Source organism: Canis lupus, chromosome 10, assembly GCF_048164855.1.
Source record: "Canis lupus baileyi chromosome 10, mCanLup2.hap1, whole genome shotgun sequence".
Classification (NCBI taxonomy): domain Eukaryota; kingdom Metazoa; phylum Chordata; class Mammalia; order Carnivora; family Canidae; genus Canis; species Canis lupus.
Window position 1 is genome coordinate 52,052,724 of NC_132847.1, and position 18,086 is coordinate 52,070,809.

An 18,086-nucleotide genomic window follows, 5' to 3' on the forward strand; every position below is an offset into this window, starting at 1 on the left:
AAAGCATATTCTTGGGCTTTTACCTCACACTTATCAAACAAAAATTCTGGGAGAAGGGCCCAGCAGTCTTCTTTTTAACAAGCCTCCAAGTGACTGATTTGAGAACTACTGATTTACCATAAATTCTGCTATTATTCTGGGTGACTTTAGTGATCATATGGATTTTACCATCCTCACGTTCTTTAATCTTCTCAATCACAGTGACCTTCACCTTCATTATCCCTCCGTACCCACTGCTACTTTCTGACCATAATTTCCTGTCCTGGCTCTCTTAGTCTCCCACCTACTAACTCTATCATCAGCCTTCTGTCCTTTATTCCCTCTTCAGGCTGGGCTTTAATGTAATTTTGAAGTAGTATCCTTCTTCCAAGCCATTTGGCAGGATCCCCGCCTTGCATGGATTCTGCAGTCTACCTTTTCTGCTCCATCTAACAAAATGCTGTTCCAGGAAATCATATGACAATAGTATAGATTTGGTGCTGCTGCAGATTCACTTAACGTTCTCAGGAAAATCTTCCTGATCCCCCTGTTTAGAACTATAATACTTCCCCACAACCCCCGTCAGCATTCTTTATGCTTTGCTGGTTTATTTTTTTTCATAGCACTTACCACTATTTGATGATTCTACTCATTTTTTTCATATAATTTCAATAATTTTTCTTTGTTTATTGTTTACTTTCCCCTATTAGACAATAACTTCCTAAGGGCAGAAGATTTTTGTTTGTTTTGTTCACTGTATATCATCCTTAGTGTTTAAACAATGCCTGGCACACAGTAGGTTCTCAGTAAATATTTTCAATTAGTGATTCTCCAATTTCAGTTGACTTTCAGTACTGCCCATTTTTCCTAATATGGTCAACTGCCCTTCCCATTTTCATCTAAGATTACTCCAAATCTTTTCCAGTCTTATTCAGACCTTCTTGGCATTCATCTCCCTCAAACTCAATGGGCCTCCTACTTCCCAGAGAAAGGGGAGATCATCAGGCATAATATTCTCAGCTTTTTGCTCTCTTTATGTGAACCCAGAGACATCTGTGCCTATCCTCCTTTCCTTTTATTCATTCTGAAATCTCCTGTTTTCTTCCGTCAGCCTTTTCACATTTGCTATTCCAAGTTTTTAGCCTGAAGCTGTCTTCCCAAGTCTGTCATATGCTCCAAAAGAAAAACTTCCCCTGTCACATGGGGAAGTATTGTTTCCTTTCCTTCCATTCCAGTCTAATCAAGAATCACCACTCTGTTTCCTTTTCCCTATTTTGATTCACTTCATTCCTCTGCCATCACCACTTGACTCAGAGAGCTACTGGTAGGTCATTAATGCCTTCCTATTGCCACACCCAGCAGACTGATATATTTCAGTCCTTATTATCCTGGGCTTCCCTTTGAGTTTGATGCAAAGAGGTCTTTGTTGAAATGTTACTTATTTGATATTACACATTTCTGGTCCTCCTTGTTCTCCTTGGCTGTTCTTGCTTGTGTCCTTCAAGTTTCTCTTCCTCTACCTCCTCAAATGTTGGTGTTTACTAGGGCTTTATCTTAGCTCTCTGTTCTTCTTACTTGATGAGGTCTCTTTGGGAGATTACAACTGTTTCCATATCTTCCAACCACTACCTCTGTGCTGTGCTGACTCCTAAACTTTTATCTTCAGTCCCTAAGCTCTGCCATAAGCTTCAGGCTCACATAGATAAATGTGGTATCTAATATATACTTCAGACTCAGCAAAACCATCTTGAACATATTGACCATGTTTATGGTGTATTAACTTTTTTTTTTAAGATTTATTTTTTTGCTTTTGAGAGAATGAGAGAGAGCGCACACAAGCAGGAGAGGGAGGAAGAGAGAGAATCTCAAGCATACTCTCCACTGAGCACAGAACCCATGTGTGAGCTTTTTAAAAACACATTTAATGAGGTAACTTAGAAAAGTCACTTTAGTAGGTAACTCACCTTTAGTCTCTCCATCTAGATATAATCAGCTTCAACCTTTGGTTCTATTTTCTTACAGAATTTTTCAATGCTCAGTTTTACATTGTTGAAATCATATAATGTTCATCTTTTTTTGCTTATTATGTGATTTTTTTACTCAGAAATCTTTGTGCTTTATTCTAAATTAATATTATAAGATGCCATAAAATAGGTATGCATTAGTATTTAAACAATATCCCATTTGTTTTCTCTATTTTTATTTTTGCTGATTTTATATATATACATCTATATTTTAAAGATTTTATTTATTCATGAGAGACACAGAAAGAGAGAAGCAGAGACATAGGCGGAGGGAGAAGCAGGCTCCATGCAGGAAGCCTGATGTGGGACTTGATCCCAGTACTCCAGGATCGCGCCCTGAGCCGAAGGCAAACACGCTTAACTGCTGAGCCACCCAGGCTCATATATTTTATCACCCTCTGCTGATATATTTTAAAATAAATTCCAGATATCAGACTATTTTATCCCCATATATTTTTAGTGTATGTCTATTTTTTTTATTTTTTTATTTTTATTTTTTTTTTTATTTTTTTTAAAGATTTTTATTTATTTATTCATAGAGACAGAGAGAGAGAGGCAGAGACGCAGGCAGAGGGAGAAGCAGGCTCCATGCAGAGAGCCCGACGTGGGACTCGATCCAGGGTCTCCAGGATCACGCCCTGGGCTGCAGGCGGCGCTAAACCACTGTGCCACCAGGGCTACCCATGTCTATTTTTTTTAAATGGCTATCTTTTAATTTAATCACAGTGTACTCTTAGATTTTTCAAATCAGGAATGTTATAGGCTTTTGGGTTCTTTTTTTTTAAACAGTTATTTATTGGTGCATCTGAAAAGTTGGTAGTCAGTTAACCAGTCAGGTCTCTTCTGATTATTTCAATGGGTGCATCATCCTTTTTACTGACATGCTTTCAAAGTATAAGTATAGAGTAGACACAGTCATGATTGAGAAATTATAGGGAAACCCTAGTGGGGGAGGGTTTAGGATTCAAGAAGAGCCAGTGGTCAGGCCAGGGCTGGCACCCAGCAGACAAGTCTTGGACGTGGAATGTAATAGTTTACCAGCACAGAGCTTTTTCAGGACAGTACCATCTTTTACGTATGTTACACATGTTTTGATAAAACTGAAGTGTTGTTGGTGAAAGGGTTATACTGTTTCTCTTTCTAGGTCTTTCCAGAACCTTTTGCTGTATTTTTATTTCTTTTCATTCATTCATACAAATATTATTGAGTGCCCACTATGTCCCAGGCAGCACTGTAGGTAAAAACTTCAGCCATCAAGGAGTGTACATTCTATGTATAGAGTCAGGAAGTGAGATGAAATAAGTAAGATATATGATCTGTAAGATAGGATATATAAAAGCGGTATGGATAAGATAAATGATCTATGAGATTCAAGTGGTGTGGAGAAAAATACAGTATGGAAAGAGATAGGGAATGTTCAAGGAGTCGGTTGCAATTTTTAAAAGTATGACCAAAACCAGTCTTTTCATTGAGAAGATTACATTTTGAGTAAATACCTGAAGGCAGTAGGGGACTGAGCTATGCCGATGTCTAAGGAAAAATATTCAAGGCAGAGGGGGTATAAGTTGTAAAGACCCTCAGACAGAAATCTACATGCCAGTCTGGGACTAGGAAGGAGGACAGAGTGTTCTTAGAGTAGTGATCTAGGGAAAAAGGACCAGCAGGTAAGGATGAAAAAGTGGTGAAGGCTGTTGTAAGGGCTTTGGCTTTCCACACATGTGATGTCGGAACCATTGGCAAGTTATAGGCATGAGTGGCAGCATCTAATTGGCATTTTAGCAGGTTCCCTCTGGCTGCTGTGGTGGTAGGCTGAAGTAGGGCAAGGGCAGATGTAGCAAGACTAGTTAGGAGGCCATTTTAAAATTTTTTTTTTTTTTTTAAAGATTTTTATTTATTTATTCAAGAGAGACACAGGCAGAGGGAGAAGCAGGCTCCATGCCAGGGGCCCAATATGGGACTTGATCCCAGGTCTCCAGGATCAGGCCCTGGGCCGAAGGCAGCGCTAAACCGCTGAGCCACGTGGGCTGCCCAGGAGGACATTTGAATAATCCAGGTGACTTGGGTAGTGACTTGGGCCATAGTAATAGCATAGGGGTTGGATTCTGGATGTATTTTGAAGGCAGAGCCAGTGGCATTTACTGTCAGATTCAACATGAGATGTGAGAGATCACCTTTGGAAAGGGCTTAGAGCTTTGTGGCTTATTCAAAGTTGGCAGTTGCTCCCACATTGCTGTATGTGTGTGCATCTTAGTGGTCAATTCCACCATGACTAGATTTAGAAACATTGCTTATAAAATAATTATTTATTAACAAGCCATAAACTTAATGAATAAGAGAAACAATAAAATAAAAAAGACAGCCTTTAGGGTAAAAATCAAAACAATAATCCATCATAGGGTTCTCATGTATGTTCCAAGCTTCACTTGTTTTTTGTGTCCTTCTAATTCTGTCCTGGAATAATCAATAGGCATTTTCTACAAAATTTATCCCAAATGTAATTCTCACAGCTATTCCTCTGCCCCAGTCAGGTTCTTGTATGTAGATGACTCAAACATAATCTCACTCTTTCTTTTTTTAAGATTTTATTTATTTATTCATGAGAGAGGCAGAGACATAGGCAGAGGAAGAAGCAGGCTCCCTGAGAGGACTCCAGGATCACGACCTGAGCTGAAGACAGATGCTCAACTACTAAACCACCCAGGCACCCTGAAATCTCACTCTTTTGATGTGTTGTTATCTGAAGCGAGTACAGTTCCCTTTATCAAGTACTCCAGGCTTTTGTCAGAGCAAAAGTGCTATCCCAGAAACTTTACTGAAGCCTAAAATCAAAGGAAAGAGGTTATAGAACAGACTAGATGAAATAAATATTTCTTCATCCATTCATTTAATAAATATTTACTGAGCATCTACTAAAGGCCAGGTGCTGGAAATACAACAGTAAGCAAGGCAGACAAGGCCCTGGCCCTGCCTCACAGACCTTGTAGTCCTTGTGTTCTCTGTTTCTTTTGACATTAAATTGGACAATCAGAAAGTAATCTTAGGAAAGCTAGTATGAAATGATTAAAATATGAGCTTTGTGACCCTGGGTAAGTGATTGAACCACTTTGAGGCTCAGTTTCTGTCTCTGTCTCTGTCTGTCTCTCTCTCTCTCTCTCTCTCTCACACACACACACACACACACACAAACACACACACCTCTCTAAGAGCACCTAACTGTACTTGGGATCTAGAAAGGCTTTGCTGAGATTGTGTTTGAGGAACAGTCTGGAAATGGATAAAGATATTAAGGAATACATCTGAGAGGATTCTGATCTCCCTCACCAGATGCTAAGCTTCTGGAGCCAGGGTCTGTGTCTCCTTCAGTCTAATAACCCTACCATGGAATTGTGGTAAATACCAAGAATATCTTTGTTGAATAGGTCAACTAAAGACTTTCACGGCAACTACTAGAAGAGATGTTACCACCCTGGGTTTTTGGAACCTGTCCGTGCTTAGGTTTCTTTCCATTGACCACTGCAGTTTCATGAGCCCCTTCCTAGCCTGAATGCATGGATCTGGATCGGATTCAGAGGAGGCAGAGCAAGGTGCTACAGGTGCTAGGATGCTTAAGCTGTGTTATGAGGGGCATTTGTCTACTCTGGTGGGTTCCTGGGCAGTTTCTTGGGAATGTTTCCTCAATTGTATGAGCCCCCCCCCCCCCCGAATGTGCACTTCCTAAATGTTCTCCCTCAGCATATTCCTGTTCCTTCTTGGCCCCAAACACTGAACAGCAAACAACCTTACTCAGAATCAGACATGTTTAAAACCTCTGTGTTTGGATTCTTCTCTTAGATGCCTTGTTGATCCTTGGTTGACTAAAGTAAGGAATGTTTTTCTGCGTTTGAATTAATTCATTTGTTTTTTTTAAACAGGTTCTCTAATTGAACAGCTAACTACAGAAAAATATGAGTGCATGGTGTGCTGTGAATTGGTTCGCGTCACAGCACCAGTGTGGAGTTGTCAGAGCTGTTATCATGTGTTTCATTTGAACTGCATAAAGAAATGGGCAAGGTCTCCAGCATCTCAAGCAGGTCAGTCATTTCTCTCTTCAAAATAGTTATTCTCACTCATTCAATAGATTCAGATTTTAAATTTGGTTTGTTTTTTTTTTAAGATTTTATTTGTAAATGCATTTCAACATGGAGCTCCAACTTAACATCCCTGAGATCAAGTCACATGCTCCACCAACTGAGCCATCGAGGCACCCCTTAAACTTAGCTTTAAGAAAATTATTTAGGGGCACCTGGGTGGCTCAGTGATTGAGCGTCTGCCTTTGGCTCGGGTCATGATCCCGAGGTCCTGGGATTGAATCCCACATCAGGCTCCCCATGGGGAGCCTGCTTCTTCCTCTGCCTATGTCTCTGTCTCTGTCTCTTATGAATAAATAAATAAAATCTTTTAAAAAATAACTTAATTTCTCTTGAATATTTTATCTGTGTTGCCTTGAACACGTTTCAGATGACTAGTATTAAGCTGTAGATCTTTTTAATTGGTGTTTTGTTTTGTTTTTTTTATTCATGACAGACAGAGAAAGAGAGGCAGAGACACAGGCGGAGGGAGAAGCAGGCTCCATGCAAGGAGCCTGATGCGGAACTCGATCCCACAACTCTGGGGTCAAGCCCTTTGCCAAAGGCAGACACTCAACCGCTGAGCCACCCAGGCGTCCCTTAAGCTGTAGATCTTAAATAAAGAGCTAAGGAGTGCCTAGCTGGCTCACTTGGTAGAGCATGCTACTCTTGATCTCAGGGGCATCTTATTTTTATTTTTTAAGTAAACTCTATGCCCTAGAGTTTAGTTTACTTAAAAAATAAAAATAAGATGAAATTTTATTTTATTTAATTAATTTTTAAAATATTTTATTTATTTATTCATGAGAAACAGAGAGAGAGAGAGGCAGAGACCCAGGCAGAGGGAGAAGCAGGCTCCATGCAGGGAGCTCTGTGTGGGACTTAATCCTGGTACTCCAGGATCACACCCTGAGCTGAAGGCAGATGCTCAACCGCTGAGCCACCCAGGCGTCCCAAAATAAGGTGAAATTTTAAAGAGAAGGAAATTTTAAAAACAGCTAATGGGCAGCCTGGGTGGCTCAGTGGTTTAGTGTCACCTTTGGCCCAGGGTGTGATCCTAGAGACCCGGGATCGAGTCCCACATCAGGCTCCCTGCATGGAGCTTGCTTCTCCCTCTGCCTGTGTCTCTGCCTTTCTCTCTCACTCTCTCCCTCATGGATAAATAAATAAAATCTAAAAAAAACAAAAAAAACAACAAAAAAAACAGCTAACATAATATTAAAATATATTTGGGGTATAACAAAATCAGTTGCAGTTTTGGAAAATGGTAGCTTTTATTTAAGTAGCAACTACAGAAAACATTTCTTCTATAGTTTGCTTTAAAAATTTCTAGAAAGCAGATTTTGGGGCACCTGGGTGGCTCAGTCAGTTAAGCATCTAACTTTGACTTGGGTCATGATCTCCAGGTCCTGGGAGCCTGCCTCATCTTGGGCTCTGTGCTCAGTGGGGAGTCTGCTTGTCCCTCTGCCTCTCCCCTCTGCTAATGCACACTCTCTCTCTTAAATAAATGAATTAAATCTTTAAAAATTTCTTCTCGGGGGATCCCTGGGTGGTGCAGCGGTTTGGCACCTGCCTTTGGCCCAGGGCGCGATCCTGGAGACCCGGGATCGAATCCCACATCGGGCTCCCGGTGCATGGAGCCTGCTTCTCCCTCTGCCTATGTCTCTGCCTCTCTCTCTTTCTCTGTGACTATCATAAATAAATAAAAATTTAAAAAAAAAATTTCTTCTCGGGACTCCTTGGTGTCTCAGTGGTTGAGCGTCTGCGTTCAGCTCAGGGTGTGATCCTGGGGTCCTAGGATTGAGTCCTGCAACAGGATCCATGAGGAGCCTACCTCTCCCTCTGCCTATGTCTCTGCCTCTCTCTCTTTGTGTGTCTCATGAATAAATAAGTAAAATCTTTTTAAAGATTTTAAATATTTTAAATAAGTAAAAAAAAAAATTTATTTTTTATTAAAAAATTAAAAATGGGGCAGCCCCGGTGGCGCAGCGGTTTAGCGCCGCCTGCAACCCAGGGCGTGATCCTGGAGATCCTGGATCGAGTCCCACATCAGGCTCTCTCTATGATGTCTGCTTCTCCCTCTGCCTGTGTCTCTGCCTCTCTTTCTCTGTCTCTATGAATAAATAAATAAAATCTTAAATAAAAAAAAATGTTCTCTAAAAAAATAGCATGTTTTCTGATCTGTGACTTTTAATTTAAGACATCTTGGGCACCTGGGTGGCTTAGTCAGTAAAGCATGCAACTCTTGATCATGTGGTTACGAGTTCCATCCTCATGCTAGGTATAGAGATTACCTAAAAATAGTCTTTTTTTTTTTAAGATTTTACCCATTTATTCATGAGAGATACAGAGAGAGAGAGAGAGAGAGAGGCAGAGACACAGGCAGAGGGAGAAGCAAACTCCATGCAGGGAGCCCAACTTGGAACTCGATCCCAGGTCCCCAAGATCGCGCCCTGGGCTGAAGGCGGTGCTAAACCGCCGAGCCACCAAGGGCTGCCCCAATAAAGTCTTTTAAAAGAAAAGAAAAAAAGAAAAAAGACATCTGGATTTTCCTGAATATACTCAAATTTTTCAAGCCAAGATTTAGATAATGTTTATCTTAATATTAGAACCACATAATGAAATGATAATCATGTGAAATGATGGAAGCTAATGTGATGGTGGAGGTGTTAGCTAATGTGATGGTGATAATCGTATTCTAGTATGTAAATGTATCAAGTCAAGCGTTGTATACTATAAACTTAGTGTTATATGTCAATTATATTTCAATTGACATTAAAAAATATGGGTACCCGTTTGATTACTATATTTAAAATCCTTATAAGTCTAAATGCAATATTTAAGCAAAGCATTCAGTATTGTGAATTTATTTCTTAAAATCTTGATATCCTTAATATCTAATATCCTTAACATGAAATGATTGCTGCTGCTTTAACATTAAGGCTTCTTATCGATTTAATTTTTTAAAATTACATGTACTTTTGTAAGGAAATTATTTTGGTTTCCTCTCATTTTTCTTGACAGATGGCCAGAGTGGTTGGAGATGCCCTGCCTGTCAGAATGTTTCTGCACACGTTCCTAATACTTACACTTGTTTCTGTGGTGAGTTTTTGCTTTCACTTGAGTCTCTTCCATTTCATGCATTGTAACTCATTTTCTAGCCCAGAAGAAGTGATGTAACATGCATGTTTTAGAAGTTACTAATAAAACCTCAGTGTTCCAAGAGTCTACTGACATCATCTGGATGTGGTCCATCACACAGCCAGAGTCACAGACCTTGTGCTCTTGGCAGCTGTCCTAGACATGGAACTTCTCATCATGCCAACCAAGCTCATGCTACTTCTGAGCTGTGGTGCTGGTCTCCTTAATCTTAGCTTTAGACCAGATCTGACCAGATAGTGGAGGCAGGCATAGACTTGGGCTCCTTCTTACCGTTAACTGTAACAGCTTTAATATTCCGGATTTCAGCAGTATGTGTAAAGAGTTGTATTGGAAAAGTACTTTATTTTAACAAACCAAGAGATCAATCCTTGGGGTCTTTATAGTAAAGAAAGATTTTCTGTAAACCAGCATTACAAACTCTATACTCCCCCTTTTGGAATACTTCTTGTTTTTGAACAGCTCAATATCCCTATGTGTTAGGAAAAACTTCTGCAATCCAGATGCTCATTCTTGCCACTAGTCCTTTTATTATGTTTCTTTTTAGTATTTTTTTAAATTTTATTATGTCTTTTTTAGTTATTTTTTTCTTTCCTATCTTCTAATGGCTAGCTTCATCTAATTGTTGATTTTTCAAATTTTGCTTCTTAACCATCTGTCTCCCTTGAACCATTGAATTTTTGCTTCCGTCCTCATCACCTTGCTGCATCTGTTTTCAGAAGTCATCAGTGACCCCTTCCTGACTAAATCCAGGGCTGATTTGTAAGTTTTTAACCTTTTTTGGCAGTGTAGTAGCCTGGGAGCTTTTGATCATTCCTTTCTTGAAATGCCTAGCTCTTCCTATTAATTTTTTTGCCTGCTTTAATTTGCTCATATTTATTCTTTCCCTTTACTTAACTAGCAGCTTTCACTAAGAATTGGTCATTGACCATCAAGTCTTCAACTTCTAGATTCAGTCTCTTGGTGAACTCAACTATCTAGACAATTCTTTCCTATCTTTTCTTTACATCTTCATCACTGATGCCTCATCCATTCAAGATCGGACCCCAATGGGCAGCCTGGGGTCCCCAATGGGCAGTGGCTCAGCGGTTTGGTGACGCCTTCAGCGTGGGGCGTGATCCTGGAGACCTGGGATTGAGTCCCACGTCAGGCTCCCTGCATGGAGCCTGCTTCTCCTTCTGCCTGTGTCTCTGCCTCTCGGTGTGTGTGTGTGTCATGAATAAATAAATGAAATCTTTAAAAAAACAAAACAAAACAAAACAAAAAAAACAGAAAGATCAGACCCCAAACATTGTCTTCCAAAGGAAGCCTTTCTTATACCCTCTTCCACTTTGGCCACTCTTTTATTTGGAATCTGCTGGTCAGATTGCCAAAATCTGAGCATTAAAAGATACTAAAATAGTATTTGTTGAAGGAATGAATATTTTGGAATGTACTTTTGGAAAGGCAACATGAAACTAGAAGCAAGAAATCCATGTAAAACTTAAACAAATAGGACCAATACCAAGTCTTAATTACCTTACTCTAAAGGATTTTTAGACATATAAAGTCCCACAGTGGAATTAAAAATCTTGTTAAAGCCTTCATTGACAAATTAGATATGAGGCCCTACAAAGGTAGAAGAGTGGGATAAGGGTCAAGATGATCTGAGCAAGGTGAAATGGTGTGGGAAAGCAAATAATGGCCTTATTTTACCTAATGACTTTGCTCTTTCTGGAGACCATTAATGTGATCATTTTATTGAGAACTTATTAACGTAGCATAAAGAAACGGGAATGAGACTGTTTATTGACTTCTCAGAGCTTACAGTCTTAGAGCTAAGATACATTTAACTTGATGTTCTGTAAGTCCAAAGAACTGTGGGAGACCCTTGGGGTGAATCATTACTTTGGGCTAGATGATTTAGGGAATCCTTAAAAAAGGAGGTAGAATTCAACTAAGCTTAAAAAGTTATGTAAAATCTTGGTAGGAGAAAAGATTTGTTGAAGAGAATAGCATAAGCAGAAGTGTTTTTTGTTTTTGTTTTTTTGTTTTGTTTTGTTTTGTTTTGTTTTTAAAGCAGAAGTTTAAACATAAAAAGGTTCAGGATCTTTTAGAAGAAGGGAGAGTCATTGGTTATGAAACACAGGATTTGTAAAGGTAGAGACATGGGAAATGACTGGAAAGGCAGGGCTGACTTTTCATTTTTCTTTTTTTTCTTTCTTTTTCGATCATGACCTGGGCCGAAATCAGGAGTCAAATGCTTTTATCATTCGAGCTACCCTGGCACCCCAGGGCTGACTTCTTGATGCCAGGCTTAGACATAAGGACTTCATTTGGCAGATGTGGGGAGCTTCTAAGGGTGTCATTGTAATTCTTTATGAAGATTAAGGACAGGGAAGGCTGGAACTGAGGACTTGGGGCAATGCAGAAAATGTAGATTTGGGGGGGGGGGAAGGAAAAAGAAAGAAAATGTAGATTTGGGAATCATAGGCCTTTAGGTAAAAGGAACCTCTCAACATGAATAAGATTTCTGAAAGAAACAAGATAGAAAAGCAGAGGCCAAAAAAAAAAAAAAAAAAGCAGAGGCCAAACACTGGGGACAGGCTATCATTTAAGGTGTAAATTGCCCAGGTGAAGATGAGTTCCTCAAGGGCATGGAGGAGTGCCCTGCCTGGATCTTAGGCTTCCTGTCTCTGTGCTAAGTTCATGGAAGATATTCACTAAAGCTTTGCAGGGAGGGGATCCCTGGGTGGCTCAGTGGTTTAGCACCTGCCTTTGACCCAGGGTGTAATCCTGGAGTCCCGGGATCGAGTCCCACATCGGGCTCCCTGCATGGAGCCTGCTTCTCCCTCTGCCTATGTCTCTGCCTCTCTCTCTGTCTCTCATGAATAAATAAAGTCTAGATTGTTCTTTTATGCCCACTTCATAGCTTTAGATTTGGCAGGTTCCTACTGCACAGAGGATGTATGTCCTCTCCATCTTGTACTGCTCCCCCATTCCTCACCCCATTGTTCTCTTCCCTTATTTCTTCTTTCTGATCCTTAAGCAGATATTCCCATATCTTCAAGAGCCCACTTACAAAAGACTTACCTTGTAGGTTATTTTTTTTTTTTTAATTTTAGAGTAAATGTGTCCATTAGTCAAAGTGGCATTTTCATAAATAAAAATGACTTTTCTTTTCCAGGTAATCCAGAATTTAGAATTTATCATACTTGGTGAAGCTTTTGATGAGTAGCATTACAGTCCTCTTTTTTTTTTTTTTTTTAAGGATGTGGGTTAGATAATATGTTTGCAAATAATGAAAACCACACTGAAGTTTCATGCTATCTTACTGTATTGTACTGTTTCATTAAAGTTTAGGATGCAGTTGAAATTTATACCATTAACTTTCTGATCTGATATATTTTAGGCAAGGTAAAGAATCCTGAATGGAGCAGAAATGAAATTCCACATAGTTGTGGTGAGGTTTGTAGAAAGAAACAGCCTGGCCAGGACTGTCCACATTCCTGTAACCTGTAAGTTGGAACACTAGACCCCTGGGGATTGCTGGTAGACTTACTTCATTCATGGCTCTGAGTACATATGTCTGGTGGTTAGCATGCAACAGGATGGGGCGAAGAGCAGTATGGTACCATTTACTAAGCACTTATACTGTGTCAGGCACTCTGCAAGAATTAACTCATTGAATCCTTGCAATAGCCTAGTGATGTATTGTTATTTATCATCATTTTACTGATAAGGCTCAGAAAAGCCAAGTGTCTTGCCAAAGGTCATAGTGCTAGGGCATGGTGGAGCTGGGATTTCCACTATACTATACTCAACTATACTTAGCGGTTGAGCGTCTGCTTTTGGCTCAAGGTGTGATCCTGGAGTCCTGGGATCAACTCCCGCATTGGGCTCCCTGGATGGAGCCTGCTTCTCCCTCTGCCTATGTCTCTCCCTCTTTCTGTGTCTCTCATGAGTGAATAGATAAAATCTTTAAAAAAAAAAAAGAAGAAGAAGAAGAAGAAATATCCCCTAGGGATACCCAGGTCCAACAGAGTATATAGGACAGACTTCTCTGTCTATTAGGAGGCAATTATGTAGGGTCCTGTTGTATAGTGCTTTTAGGATATGAATCCCTTCTGTACAATAAGTAGCCAGCTTTACAATGTATCCAGTAAGTTTCTAAATAAGAAGAGGAATAACCAATACTGACAGATGACAAATTTCTACAGCTTTGACTTCAGACAAATGTTTAATTCCTGGAGGAAGGCACTTAACAGTTGTGTAACCTTGGACAACTTACTTAACTTCTCTAAGCCTTACTTTCTACATCTGTAAAATAATGATATGAGCATCGATATTTACAGAGTTCTATGAATATTAAATTAGTGCATCTAAGAGGCTTGGTATGGAGTCTGGTAAGTGGTCAAGTAATGATAACTTGTTTTATTACCCAAATCTAAAAGTAAAACAGACTTCAGAGTGTGATCTTGGTACTTCTGCTGCATGGAACAAGGGTAAATGTTGGGCCAGAGGCCTTGTGGGTCAGGATGTGGGGGAGGTGCTAAGGAATTGCCCATGGTAAGAGACTGCCCAGCCTGAGCTATGTAGCCTGGCCTGCTGCCTGCTAAGCAATAGGCCACACCCTTCTTTTACTGCATCCATAGGTCTTTCCTCAGAACCCAGGGACTCCTCTGTTTAAACTGTTCTTCCCTCAGTTAGCATTTTAAGTAAATTCAATAATAAATTAACCCTTTGCATGAACTATCTTTCTGAAGTCTTTAGCAGAAATGGCCCCCTGTCTTGACTACTACAGAATATCAAAAGTGATGCAGATTAGGTGGTCAGTACCATGTCTGAAAAGAAAGGATGCCCTAAAACTTGCTCCTTGGTGGATTTGGAAATCCTTCTCTCAGGAACTGCCCTATTACTCTTGTCAGGCCCCTTGCAGTTGCTGAACCTCATTCCCTGAGATCCCCTTCCTTTCCAAAAAACACTTTGAGTTTCTCTCATTTATATGTATCAGGACTCCGAGGCCACAGTTGGCCCTTTTGTGTCTCTATTTTAGGGTGTTCTCATAGATTATAAAATTCTCTAGAGCAGTTATTCTCAACCTTCACTACACATTAGAATCATTTAAGGTGTATTTTTTTTTTTTAAGATTCATTTATTTTTATTTGAGAGAAAGAGAGAGGCAGAGGGAGAGGAAGAAAGAGAATCCCAAGCAAATGCCCCTCTGAGTGTGGACCCTGACTTGGGGCTCTATCTCACAACTCTGAGATCATGACCTGAACTGGACACTTAACTGAGCCACCAGGCACCCCTCATTTAAGCAGTAGTTTATAACACTAGTGCCCAGTCTCTATCTCAGACAAGTTGAATCAGAATCTCTAGGAGTAGGTCTTTCCATATGATTCTGATATGGAGCCAGTGTTGTGAACCACTGCTCTAAAGGTTATAAAACCCTAGCATTGAGTCCAGGTCTGAGGGATACTTGAAGTAACCTGGAGTCATCCATACCCAGTCAGTGATTTATCTGCCAGTTTAAACTTATTTAAATGTGTGGACATGTAATAGTTTTACCTGAAAGGGTTGAGGCATATCATAAGAAATATAACTGTTGACGGGTGCCTGGGTGGCTCAGCGGTTAAAGCGTCTGCCTTCGGCTCAGGGCATGATCCTGGAGTCCTGGGATTCAGTCACACATCGGGCTCCCTTCATGGAGCTTGCTTCTCCCTCTGCCTATATCTCTGCCTCTCTCTCTGTGTCTCTCATGAATAAACAAAATCTTTAAGAGATATATATTGAGAAAGATATATATATCTCTCTATAAAACTGTTGAATGATAATACTCATCTTTAAAGAAACATGCTTAAACTTAAGTCTCATATGGGTTCTGTCAAATGGATCACCCCAGAAGACTAGGCACTTGTGGATTGTTTTTAGTGTTTAAAGCTTATTTAAGAATAATCAGAGCTGGTTTAGGAGTCATACTAAAGGGCAGCCCCGGTGGCTCAGCGGTTTAGTGCTGCCTTCAGCCCAGGGTGTGATCCTGAAGACCCAGGATCAAGTCCCACGTCGGGCTCCCTGCATGAAGCCTGCTTCTCCCTCTGCCTGTGTCTCTGCCTCTCTCTCTGTGTCTCGTAAATAAATAAATAAATGAAATCTTTATTTTAAAAAAAAGGATTCATATTAAAAAATTCAGCCAGAGCACTGTATAGACAAACCTGTTTTTTTATTTTTATTTATTTTTAATTAATTTATTTATTTATTTAAAGATTTTACTTATTTATTCATGTCTCTGTCTCTCTGTGTCTCTCATGAATAAATAAATAAAATCTTTACTTAAAAAAAAAAAGCATTCTGTACAGAAGTCTAATTCTCACCTATACTATCATACTTCTAAGTCCAGTTCTTTCTATGAACTCTTTCCCGTTTATTCTCGCCTTATGTTATTTACCAGCATGTCTCCCTTCGTGTCAGCCTTCTTTTCACTTGTTAGCCCATTGCCTGATTATTGACTAGAGGAATGGCCATTCACTTGAGTGGCAAGATATTTTTATCCCTACACATCTCACTAAGTGGACTAAGACCATATTTGGAAATGTCATCTTTAACTGTCAGACCCAAATAAAATCAGTATTTTGGCTTGAGCTTTACTTTTCTGGTTAAATTTTTTTTTAAGATTTTATTTATTTATTATTTTATTTATTTATTCATGAGAGACACAGAGAGAGAGGGGGGCAGAGACAGAGGCAGAGGGAGAAGCAGGCCCCATGCAAGGAGCCTGATGTGGAACTCGATCCCGGGTCTCCAGGATCGCGCCCGCGACCAGATCGCGCCAAAATGCTGAGCCACCCAGGGATCCCTGGTTAAATATTTTAAGGCAATAATGCTATCGATTCTTTCTGTATGAAACATTTGTATTTTTGTTTAAATAGCTTAATCAATTTTAGGCAAATACTGAAACACTTCATAGTAGGGTTTATTTGTTGCCACTTTTACAGTAAGACCTAGCAGGGGCAACTTTGTTCAAGTTCAGATGCATGAGTATGATTTATTCATCTGAGCCTTTCTCTTTTAGTCTCTGTCATCCTGGACCCTGCCCGCCCTGCCCTGCCTTTATGACTAAAACGTGTGAATGTGGACGGACCAGGTAAAGTTAGAACTACACTCTAAAGAAGACTTCTACATTGATGATTTATGTGTGAATTTCTAAAGAAAGAATTAGTAGGTAGATATAAATAAGTAGTAGGCATAAATAGTACTTTTTAATAAATAGTATTTTACTCTGCTGCCCTGAGCCTGTTCAGCAGTCTTAAAACTGAATGAGAAATTCTATGCACAGTGAGATTACCCATTTCAGGTGAAATGCCAAGATGACAGAGACTTTTTTCTTAACCTTTTTGTGGGTGAAAGAATCAGGATTGAACCCCGGCCTGTTAAGGTTCAGTAGACAGGGAACATATATCTGTACCTAGCATTGTATCTGGTATCTAGGAGATTTTCAGTGAATATTGTCAAATGAAAGAATAAGTAACCCCACCCTCTTTTTCATTATTATACAAGTTCTCCATCATCAGGGCAAGGATCACTAATAGTTATGGAATGTTTCTGAGGTCCAGTAAGACCCAAATGATTTCTGAACCACAAGACAAAATGGGATTAAGGCAATTTTCAGTGAATCACATTTGTCTGAACTTTCGAAGATAGGTATGTGGCCTGAGAGTCACATGTAAGGGCTCTGTGTCAGAAAGACCAGGTCAGACCCGGGCTCTGCCACTAGTTATTTGTTGACCTGGGCAAGTCGCTTGATCTCACTGGACCTCATTTTTCTTATCATAAAATACAAATAATAGTGTTCACCTCCAGGGGTTGATACTGAGCACTGGAAACTATTCATCTGTGTATGTAACAGTGACTTTCTAAAAATATGTAGTTGAGATGAAAGTAGGGGATTATTTAAACTCTTCTTGTAGCAGAGTAGACTCCAAGCTCTAAACCATTACCCTGGGAAGAGACCTGAAGGTAGTCTAAAAGCACTAGCCTCATATCCTTCTCTAGCCAGTAAGTTAGCAAAAGTAAGTTTCCAATAAGCCAGTAAGTTAGGATGCTTATTGAAACAAAGCCAAAATGATTTTCCCATCCTGAAACAAAGTCACATACAGTATATTCTTAAATATTATAATTGCATAAAATGCCAGAGTACCATGTCCCAGGAGAATGTCGTTGTACTTCAAGTCTTAGTATATATGTTATAACTAATCCTCTCCCACTCCCCAGCTTTCCTACCTCCATCTGTAAGATACTGTGGGAGTTCCCAGCTCTTTGTCTCCTGCATGCTACTTCATGGGAACTCAGGAGAAATCCAGAGAGGAACTTCACTGGTCAGAATAGAGGGGAGACAGAAAAGCAAGATAGGAAATAAGGAAAGCAAAGCAGGAAGAAAAAAAGTGGAGAGGAGGAGAGTAATTGAGGAAATAAAGATTGGAGGAGGTAAATAGAAAAGTGGGGGAAATGGGGCCAAGAGAAAGGTTTCATAATTTTGGGGGATAAGTTGGGTCTTCATTGTTAGTTTAGCTATCCAACAGGAAGTTGTCCAACATAAGACTAATACTATCTATACATCTGTTTTCTTTCCAGGCACACAGTTCGCTGTGGTCAGGCTGTCTCAGTCCACTGTTCCAATCCATGTGAGAATCTTCTGAATTGTGGTCAGCACCACTGTGCCGAGCTATGCCATGGGGGTCAATGCCAGCCTTGTCGGATCATATTGAACCAGGGTAAGTGGTGGGCCCACCAGCTAGCAATTCTTGTGTATTTTCTGGAACCTTATTTATAGTTGTCTTGA

The 18,086-nt window shown here is 39.9% G+C and overlaps 1 protein-coding gene across 4 annotated transcripts in view; it reads left to right on the forward strand.

Annotated features, from left to right (window-relative positions):
* The window catches only part of NFX1 (nuclear transcription factor, X-box binding 1), a 75,559-nt gene that overhangs the window by 10,932 nt on the left and 46,541 nt on the right, over nucleotides 1-18,086 (forward strand). For all 4 annotated transcript variants that reach the window (XM_072841667.1, XM_072841663.1, XM_072841665.1 and 1 more), the window contains exons 3-7: nucleotides 5,915-6,073; nucleotides 9,134-9,211; nucleotides 12,660-12,765; nucleotides 16,320-16,391; nucleotides 17,879-18,018. In XM_072841667.1, coding sequence (XP_072697768.1) covers nucleotides 5,915-6,073; nucleotides 9,134-9,211; nucleotides 12,660-12,765; nucleotides 16,320-16,391; nucleotides 17,879-18,018 — 555 coding nt within the window. The remainder of the gene's footprint in view (nucleotides 1-5,914; nucleotides 6,074-9,133; nucleotides 9,212-12,659; nucleotides 12,766-16,319; nucleotides 16,392-17,878; nucleotides 18,019-18,086) is intronic.